The sequence below is a fragment of the Bison bison genome, unplaced genomic scaffold (genome assembly GCF_000754665.1).
Source record: "Bison bison bison isolate TAMUID 2011002044 unplaced genomic scaffold, Bison_UMD1.0 scf7180017864213, whole genome shotgun sequence".
NCBI lineage: Eukaryota > Metazoa > Chordata > Mammalia > Artiodactyla > Bovidae > Bison > Bison bison.
The window spans coordinates 9,772,457-9,783,072 of NW_011494785.1; the positions used below are offsets into that span (position 1 = coordinate 9,772,457).

General features: G+C 53.0%; 1 protein-coding gene across 15 annotated transcripts in view; it reads right to left on the bottom strand.

The window, feature by feature from the left end:
* The window catches only part of FOXN3 (forkhead box N3), a 426,281-nt gene that overhangs the window by 4,816 nt on the left and 410,849 nt on the right, over positions 1 to 10,616 (bottom strand). For 14 of the 15 annotated variants that reach the window (XM_010845171.1, XM_010845164.1, XM_010845169.1 and 11 more), the window contains one exon: positions 7,703 to 7,772. The exons of the other annotated variant lie outside the window; for it this stretch is intronic. In XM_010845171.1, coding sequence (XP_010843473.1) covers positions 7,703 to 7,772 — 70 coding nt within the window. The remainder of the gene's footprint in view (positions 1 to 7,702; positions 7,773 to 10,616) is intronic. 15 annotated transcript variants of the gene reach the window in all.

Consider the following 10,616-nt stretch of genomic DNA (forward strand, 5'->3'; position numbering starts at 1 on the left):
CTGGGCCAGCGGGCCCACAGGCGCGAAGGACGGAGACGGCTAACCCCAAACAAAGGCCATCTGGGAGGCCTTCCTGTAGGAAGTGCCGCTGACGTTAGTATTCAAAAGCACACACCAGGCCTGGAAGTGATGAAAAGCATAATGTGCGTAAGAACTAAAAACTAATTTTGACAAAGCATATCATCCTAGCAGGAATGAGATGCATCTATCTACACCTCATCCCTGGTGGCTCAGATAGTAGAGAATTTGCCTGCAATGCAGGAGACCTGGGTTTGATCCCCGGGTTGGGAAGATTCCCTGGAGAAGAGAATGGCAACCCTCTCTGGTATTCTTGCCTGGAGAATCCCATGGACAGAGGAGCCCAGTGGGCTACAGTCCATGGATGGGGCTGCAAAGAGTCAGACACGACTGAGCAACTAAGCCTTTCACTTTCACTATGGCTACTGGGAAAACCACGGAAGGGCTGTGAGCAGGGAGGTGGTCTCTAGCCTGGCGGCTGAGAGCCAGACTCTGGTGCCACACGAGCCGCTTCTGTGTCCCGTCGGTGTCCTTCACTGCCTGTGTCTCCTGACGAGCTCCTTAAGTAAGAAGAGGACTCACAGTATTGACCTCTCAGAGTATTTAGAGGTTTACCTGAATAAAGGCACGGCTGTTCTGAAAACAGATGTGGGTCGTCAATCTCAGTATCACCCATGCGCTCAGCACCCCCAGAGGCGCCCTGGAGCGGCCCGAGAGGACAGATGAGACAAAGCTGGATGGGGTCGGAAGCCCCTGGCCATCGTGCGCTCACGGCACTTCTGTTCCCCGTGTGCAAATCACTTCAGAGTCACTCCTGTGGCGAAACACCCAGAGCACCTGAAGTCCTGCGACAAAGACTAGGGAGCCCAGGAGACGAAGCAGGAGGACTGAGCCCCGGGCACACATCCCCTGGCCGGGCACAGCCCTGCAGTCATCTGGCCATCAGAGGAGACGCAGCCCCGCCTGTACCCAGAGCCCTCTGCCCGAGTGGCTGGAGCCTCCGATCACCAGCGGCTCACCCGGTGTGAAGGAGACAGAGAGGAGGTCAGCGCTCTCCAAGCAGCTACTGGACACGGCTCGCTCCACTCCCTGTCTCATTAAGCTCCAGGGAAGAAGCCTCTTGTGTGGTCACACACGGCCTCTGTCCAAAGTCTTGCCCCACCACAAGCCCTGTGGCTTTGGGCGAGCGCCTTACCCTTCTGCACCTCTGTTTTCTCACCTACAAAGGAGGCATGAAAGTACCTCAGAGCATCGTTTTGAAGACAAAACAAGACAAAGCACACAGCTAGCCCAGCGGCTGGCCGGCTCTGTGGCTCACCGTCACCAAGGTCACCGTGTTCATCCTCCGCCATCGCGCCTCCCCTCACCAGCGCCCTCTCACTCATCATCTCTAAGGCGCAGGATTTAACGCGGTCAGGACATGCAGAAATTCTTTCAGTCTATTAAGCTTTTTGTAGCCCTCCCTAACTCTGCTTCCCTGGTGGCTCAGCCGGTAAAGAATCCACTTGCAACGCGGGACACTCCAGTTCAATTCTTGGGTCGGGAAGATCTGCTGGAGAAGGGTTAGGGTTAGGAGAAGGGAAAGGCTACCCACTCCAGTATTCTTGGGCTTTTCTTGTGGCTCAGCTGGTAAAGAATTCGCCTGCAATGCAGGAGACCCTGGTTCGATTCCCGGGTTGGGGAGATCTCTTGGAGAAGGGATAGGCTACCCACTCCAGTATTCTGGCCTGGAGAATTCCATGGACTGTATAGTCCATGGGGTTGCAAAGAGTCGGACACAACTGAGTGACTCTCACTTCACGAACTGCACTCGCCCACAAAGACATCTTCCTGGTTAATGCACTGTATTGACTTCACAGAGACGCTCAGGGACGGTTTCCCTGCAGCATGAAAAGGCCTTCCCTGAGCTGTTTCTGGAAACTGGCGACCCCGCTGGCGTGCACCTGAGGTTCTCCCTTGGACCCTGGTGCACACTCTCACAGGAGCTGCTGCAGGATGCTGCCCCCCCCAAGCCCAGCTTCCCAGTGCTTGCCTTGGGCAGCTCCTCACTGGGGGCGGACGTGCCCCTCTCTGCCCCCGGCGGCCGGTGACTCTTAACTGCTCCCACCCTTGTCTCTTGTCTCCCTTCTGTCTCCACACCCGGGTGTCTAGAATGTGGCTTCTGAGAGATGAATCCCGGCCAGTCTAACATGGCTGAGTAAGGCATTCCCAAGTCGACTTTTTGAGTCTGGATCTGGAGATGGGGTCAGTGCCCCTGGCCCTTCGCTTCTCAGCACATCTCCTTCCCTTCATTTTCTCTGTGTTTCTCCCAACGCGTATCAACACACGTAAACCCAGGGCGCCTACCCAACCTGCAGAAATTAAACCTGGGCTCCAGCTAGAGAAGAGATGTCATAAGAAACTGGATATTTAAGATCAACCTCAAACTCAGATTTGTGGCTTCTCACTAAATCAACTAAAAAAAAAAAAAAAAATCACACCCCACCTGTCCAGCAGCATCCTTTTCTGCTACATCATTTAAATATTTAGCTCTTCACATGGAAGTCTGCTCAATACTCTAATAACCTACATGCGAGAAGAACTTGAAAAGAACAGATACATTTGCATGTGCAACCGGGCCACTGTGCTGTGCACCGGAGCCCAGCATTGTGGACCAACTCCTCCAACAGAAGATGCTCTTTCAATTGGCTCTTCCAGGAGGGAAGGCTGGCGTTATGTCTGAGACTCTCAAATCCTGGGACAAGGTGCCAAGGACATCAGCACTTTGTCTTATACAATGACCCTCAACTTTTATCCATCAAGAAAGCGGCCCTCACACACACACAGATCAAATCAAGCAGTACCTTTCACTGTAATCCAAATGTGATCACTTCCAGAACCGAAATAAAACAAGTGGACGGCACAAGAGACACTTTCCTCTGCGCTCCGCCCGCCCCGGCTGCCTCAGCACCCCTCCCGACATTCAGTTTCCTTGATTTTCGCAGCTTCTAAAATTAACCTCTGAGCTCCGACTGCTGCGTTGGAGAGCAGCCCGGGCTAAGCTAGCAGAGGCCATAAGCTGAGCAGCAGGTGATTCGATAATCCTTCCCTTTCCTAGGACTGGCCCTTCCGCCCGCTTCCTTGCAAGGACGCTGGGAGGGCTGAGAGGAGGGAGCCCACTTCCTGGTGCCGCTACACGCATTCCAGCTCTGGGGGGAGGGGGTGCTGAGGGCCTCCCCCCGCACCACGAACACTCCCACCCCGACCCCATTCTGTTGTTTTGTTCATAATCTAGAGTTTCTCTCTGGGAACATTCCAACCAGGCATGATGTCAGCCTTTGCAGATGAGTGGGCTTCCCTGGTAGCTCAGTGGGTAAAGAATCCGCCTGCAATGGAGGAAGGAGACCTTGGTTCGATTCATGGGTGGGGAAGATCCACTAGAGAAGGGAAAGGCTACCCACTCCAGTGTTCTTGGGCTTCCCTGGTGGCTCAGCTGGTAAAGAATCCATCTGTAATGCGGGAGACCTGGGTTTGATCCCTGGGTTGGGAAGATCCCCCGGAGAAGGGAGTGGCTACTCACTCCAGTATTCTGGCCTGGAGAATTCCATGGACTGTATACTCCATGGGGTCAAAAACAGTCTGACATGACTGAGCAACTTTCACTTCATTTGAAGATGAGTAATGGTGCTTAGACTTCTGACTTAATAACAGTTCCTCTACTGGGGTCAAAGGTGACTCACAGGGCTCGTCAGAGGAGAACTGCAGAGCAGGTAGTTAAGTAGACGTGTGTGTGTGTGTGTGTGTGTGTCTGTGTGTGTGTGTCTGTGTGTGTGTGTGTGTGTCTGTGTGATTCGCAGTGTGTACGCGGGCTCAGAGCTGACTCTTCACAACCCAATGGACTGTAGCCCACCAGGCTCCTCTGTCAGCGGAATTTCCCAGGCAAGAATCCTGGAGTGGGCTGCTATTTCCCGACCCAGGGACCAAGCATGAGTCTCTTCCGTCGCCTGCACTGGCAGACGGGTTCTTTACCACTGCGCCATCTGACAAGACCAGTGTGGCCACGCCAGAGCAGGTGAGACGTGGAATTCAGATCGAGCTGCGTTCTAAGCACACTGGATTTCAAAGACTCAATATGAAAAAGAGGATGTAAAATATTTCATTAATACCGTAAAATAATACTGATTACATTTTGCAGGCCGATTCTTTATCACTGGAGCCACCTAGGAAGCCTTAATTAGAATCGAGAAGCTAGAATTAATCTACAGAGCCATAATTTTTTTTTTTTTGGCAGGAGAGAGGGATGTGGATAGATTTGACCAGAAGCACAATCCAAAGCTCAGGAGGCAATGAGGCAGCAGTGTCCTGCCTGGATTTTCCTGGAAGCCATGTCCCGCAGAGCCCCTGAGACGTGATGGCACGCCTCGTGGAAGGCTCCCCACACCGAGACCGGACCGAGCCAGAAAGAGAGAACATTCCCTCTGGTGCTGCGGGGGAGGCAACGCTGCAGGCTGAGGTTCTGATGAGCTCGGCGCGCACAGCCACCCCACGGAAGCGAAGCGTCAGTGTGCAGGGAGGAGCTGAGGGCCCATGGGGAGGGAGCTAAGGGGCACAGGTGCAGTGGACACCCCCACGGCAGGAGGGGGCCTCCTCCTGACGGGGCTTCTGCCACCTTCTGGAGACGGCTCCCAGCCTGTGGCCAGTCTGCCCGTAGGAAGGATGAGAGGGCAGGACCTCAGCGGCCTGGGGCCCGGGATGGCTTCAGAAAAGCGAGGACAAAAGCGAGACCTTAAACCGCCCAGACCGGCCTCTGCCTGCTGCACAGTGCCAGGGGCAGACGGACGGGGTGGGGCCCCGCTCACACGGGGGCGTTGAACCTGGGAGGCTGTCAACAGCAGCCTGCGAGAATGACACTCCGGTAACAGACAGGCCATGGGCCTGCGCAGGCAGCAGGAAGGCAAGACCCCAAACCTAGGGGACACACGCGCACACACACCCCGAGGCAGGCTGCCCACTCCCCACCAGCGCCCCGGTGTCTGCTGCCTTTGAGTCTTTTGGCTAAAGGATCAGTTCATTTCAGTTCAGTACAGTCGCTCAGTCATGTCTGACTCCCTGCGACCCTATGAACCGCAGCACGCCAGCCCTCCCTGTCCATCACCAACTCCCAGAGTTTACCCAAACTCATGTCCATTGAGTTGGTGATGCCGTCCAATCATCTCATTCTCTGTCGTCCCCTTTTCCTCCCGCCCTCAGTCTTTCTCAGCATCAGGGTCTTTTCCAATGAGTCAGCTCTTCGCAGCAGGTGAGCAAAGTGACTAAGGGATCACCTCCCACCGTTTCCAGGCTTTGGGCAAAGCCGGCAGGGTCGGGCACAGTGGCTTCTGTGCTGTATGTCCGGGATGGTCTCCCTTCGGGAGGTGAGGTCCTGCCTCACATCCCAAACAAGAAATGTCAGGTTGGGAGGCAAAGGGAGAGCAAAGCATGGAAGAGCTAACTGCAGAGAGTCCTGGTGTCGGGACACAAACTGACTGCGCTTCTTAGGAGGCTGAGGGGGGGTGCCTGGGGGCCCCCCAAGTGCAGGAACAGATGCTCACCTCCTTTTGACGGCCCTGCTCCAATCTTGGGGGCTTCTCACCCACTGGCTATGCCCTAGCTGGACTTCCAGGGGATCTGATGAGGCTTGGGGTCAGACAGGAAGGTGAATATAAAGCTGATGCGCTACCCTCTGCCCAGTCACTAAACTGACTTCTCTGCTGTCTCCTTCCACGACTTCCATGGGCTGCCCAGTCCCTTCCTACCAGGACGCTAGAGCCTGCTCCTGGCAGGCTCACCAGGGCTGTGGCTGGGCTTCTCACAGTAGTCAGAGCTAGGTGGGCAAGCCCTACATGACGCCACAGCTTCACGTGAACATGGAGCTGTGAAAACTCAAGTTCAGCATTTCAACACGCGTAAGACTGCGGACACCTGAGAAAATGTTACAATATGTGTTATAGTAAGGGAAAGGGGAGCAGTTCATTTAGCCATGAGAACGCTAAAAACAACTTCTTAACTCGTCAGGATCAACCCTTTTCCTTTTTTATCTGTGATGAGGAATCTAGAGATAATGGATCTTTATAAAACTGCCCAGGATCTGTTAATGACCAATCCCCTTGCCTTTCCTAGATTAACTCCTTTATTCCTGTTCATCAAAATAATTTCTTTAAACCAACGATCACTGTGGGCAGTGACTGGTACGAAGGAAGGTACCCAAACCTTATGCAGCTCTGATCAAGTCAGTACACTTGCCCTGTGATGAATTATCCAACTTGATTTCAGAAAAGTGTTTCAGACCGTACTACTCTCTTCCTGCAAGAGTCATCTGAGAACCGAGTTCTTTTTTTTTTTTACTTCCGTGTAACTTCAAACATCCTTTAAAACCCACACTACAGGTTAACTGCTAGTTACAGGACTGCATTGGCTCTGCGTCTGCTTAGCAGTGGTGATTCCGTCTCGGAGGTGTGGGCAGCCTTTATTTCAATGGCCAGCAGGCTGAGCTCAGCAAAGAGAGAATGAGGATTCTTTCCCTTCAGAATCAAGTAACCTCAGCCTTCAAGTAACCGCAGCCTTTGGCAGAGAGGTGACCGTCCTGAGAACGCCTGGCTGTGTCTCTTGGGTTTTTTAAACCAAGGAACAGGGGCGGAAGGATGGAGCCAATTTCCTAAAGCTGCTGCTAGAAGTCGACATCAGACAGCTGGGGAGGGTCTGGGAACAGATGTTCTCCTGTGGGAGACTCCACAAGCTCCTGAAATGGGGGTCCCTTTGCTCAGCAGGCTGGGCGGTGCTCAGAACGAGGCAGGTGGGCATGGGAGGGGGTTGGCTGCGGCACGCCACGAGTCCACGCACAGCAAGGTGGAGACATCATTATCCTGCCAACGAGCCGAACAGGCCGCAGGGGCCAAGCTGGCTGTCCGAGCAACAGGCTTCCACCGGGAGAGGGACGTGGCCACCAGGAGGACAGGGGACACACATCTGCGTTTGGGTCATCGGTCATCACTGGGGGAGGAGACCATTCTAAAAACACGCTAGCTCCAGAGGTGGGGAGAAGACATCGGATGGTGCATGGAAGAGCAGTTCGAGGGAGGAAGCAAAGAGATGTCTTGGGCTTGGCCTTGCTGGAGGGCCGACAGGAGCCCTGCTTGGCGAAAGCAGCCCAGGCCTTCCGTTTCTGTGACCTCGTGCACAGGATGACACGGGGCAGGGGCACCCCGGTGTTGCCCTTTTGAGGCTGTTCCAACCTCCTGCATAGGAGGAGGACGGGAGCCTGTTATTCATGAGGTCCCCCAGGGGAGAGGAATGTATGCAAATGGGTCCTGCTGAGTCCCGACTGTGAACTAGGCCCCTGCAGCCTCTTCTAGCAGAAACGACAGACTCCCAGCAACAGCTCCTGAAGGAGAAAGGGTCTGTTCTCTGGGACTCACTCCTGGTCCCCTTCCCTGCCCCCGAGTCTCAAGCCCTGAAATTATCTTAGCATTCTGTCATCTTGGAAACACACCTATGCATTCTCTACGCACGTGTATGGAATCACGCACTGTGGTAATTCAAAGTGATTCTCTAGGTTGGGGGGGGGGGCGGTCTGCTTGGGCATTAGTTCTTCCTACGGCCTGGTATGTACAGGAGAAGGTTAAGTTCACAAGCTGCGGTGCTGTAGGCTATAGAAGCATCTACTCACAACCTGCGTGTATCTCAGGGGGAGTATTCAAAAGCATCATGGCAGTGGCAGCGTCAATGTCAGGATCTGGAAAAATCAACCAATAAACAACATTATTTACAACGGGGCCGGTGTGTGCGTGTGTTCCTCCCCCTGCAAGTTACAGTTTATGAACGCAATAGAGAAAAAAACCAAAAATTCAGGAACTTGGGTCTTCCACGGTTGGCCCAGTGGTTGAGGATCCACCTTCCAATGCAGGAGAATGAAGGTTCGATTTCCTGGTTGGCGAACTAAGATTCCACATGCCGTGGGGCAAGTGAGCCTGAGTGCCCACTTGTTACAACGGAAAGAAGTCCTCTCGCCCATTTATTACAATGGAAAGAAGTCCTCTCGCCACAATGAAGGACCCACACACGGCAACGAGGGATCCCTCGGGCTGCACCTAACACCCAGCACCGTCAAAAACAAAGAAACACATAAAGAACGCAGAAACTAGAGGAGCATTCCCAAAGGTGACTTTCTTCCCGTTTGGATGCGCAAAGAAGAACGCTGCTCTAGAAGGAGACTTAAGGGGCACGTCGGCGAGGCTTCCGGACGCAGCGTGGGCTCCTGTGCACGGCGCTCATTCTATCGTTGCGCCGCGTGCTCCTGAGAAGCTGCTGATCTCCGCACCCGCTCAGCCCTTCCCCCTGGGGCGGAGGGGCAGGAGAGCGGGGATGACAACACGAAGTCCAGCCTCGGGAACCTCTAACGAGGCGGGGACGCTCACGGCATCAGAAGAGAAAGCACTAGTCACACCTACATCTAGGGGGACACTAACGGGACGTTCGGTTCTTTCCTTTCGTCAGCAGAACGTAAACCGCGTTTTATGAGGCTGTCACAGCAGTGGTGGAGGAGGTGAAGGCGTTAAACACACACACACACACACACACTTCAACTCTATAAAGAGAAAAAAATCACAGTTCTGATGGTGAACATACAACAGTTGTTTCCACATCTATTATTGCTTTTAATATGAGACCAAAAAAAAAAAAATACTCATCACTTCATTGCTATCCGTCTGAAGAGGTTTCTGAATCCTTTCTGATCCACCGGTTGACAGATGGCTGCTTATATATAGACAGAAAAATATTATCCTTTTATAACTAAATTCATTTTCCTCTGAGAAACAGCAGCGCTGCTGCTATGGAGATGAAAGTCGCCATGGCAACGGTAAACAACCCCCAGGAACGGTCGCTGAATGGGCTGAAAGGAGCAGCTGCCCCGGCGGCGTCCCAGCTGCGCGGGGTGAAGCTCAGCGGCTCCGCGGGGAGCCACGCGACAGGCGCCGCCAAGCCCCATGCACACACAGGAGTCCACGGCCACAGCCTGTCCCTGGGGACCGCCACCTCCGTGTCCCCCCACCGGCGACGGACGACGGCGGGGGCCCCTCACGTGTCAGTTCTCGTACAAATTATACACCCCAAAATTCAATTCACTGCTGATGGCTCCATGGCACTTTATTTGGGGTTTTTATGCTAAAAAATGACTTAACCGTTTTTTTTTTAAAAGTACATTTTTCATAACTTTATAGGAGCAGTTTAATTCTAGGGAAGTAATGTGATGCAATATAAAGCCCCACAGGCGATTAATAATATGGATGATGCTGGTTCCAAAAGACAATGTCTCAAAAAAGGAAAAAAAAAAAGGAAAGAAACAAAACAGAGGTAGATGAACTAGACTCTGCAGCCTTTTCTACTTTACCTGCAGGAGGCCCATTACTTACACTCCGTAAGGGAGTGCAAGTTTATTTTGATAAGTACATTTTATGAGAAACAGGTAAATGAATTTATTTGACAACTCCTGAGGTAAAATTCCTCAGTCATCGATTCTCCTTGATTTTAAAATATTAACGCACATATCAGTTGAACGATGAATCAAAAAACTTAAAGCTACACTCATTGCTGCCAGGGTTGCTGCAGCGCCTGCCCTCTCAACTCCCCACCAAGACAAAGGGCTCACAGTGCCGAGGTACCGCTGGGATTCCACAAGCCACGGGCAGCAGGCAGCTCCTGGGAGGTCACGGCGGGGGCTGAGCCTTCCTCTTTTTGTAAAAGGCCTTTCCTTTCTCAGGACTGAGGAAATACGCATGTTTCTCCTCACCAAGCAAAAGTTCTTTGAAGTGACCGAGAATGCAAGTGTTGCAGGCAACCCAAGGCTCACCTGCCCGGAGGGTCCCCACCTTCCCCGGCCACTCCCACTTGGAGTTTTCCTGAGTGACCAGGAGGTCCGATGGGGACAGAACAAGATGAAACACAGGTAAGGAGTCTTGAGGCTTTTCCTGCTCGTTCTCTCAGAAAATGAAAGAAAGTAGTTCCATACTCTTCAAAAACACATCTGACCTCAGGAGGAAGGTGTAAGGGACCCCAGATGGAAAGATGTAATGAAAGAAATGCAAAGGGAAGAAAGAGAACCTTAACCGGAGACAGTATCCGGAGACAGTATCCGCATCACAGGCTCAGCGGGGCAGCCCCAAGGACAGCACGGTGGTGGGGGAGCTTCAGACCCATACGGCATCCGCCCCATCTAGCCAAATAAACACATAAGCTACGTAAAAATAAGACGCTTTACGACAAGCCCTCCAATCCTGTCTTCTGCCCAGACTCGCCACGCCCAAGGCCCCCAGAGATGAAAGTCCGTTGCTATCTTGGCATTCCTGCTGGTCCAGGCACTTGGGGGTAAGTGTAACACCCAGCCTTCTCACTGTTTCATTCATCATCAGCTCCTGAGCCCCTGCACGGGTCGGAGTCCCTGGGAGCCTAAGCCTGAAGACGCAGCAGAGTGGAATGGAGAGCAGACCTGGAGCGCCTCCATCACAACCTCTTGGCAGGCGAATCAGCAAACATGGGAACCGCAGACGGTGTGAGAAAACGGTGAAGAAGTGGTGTTCGTGCAG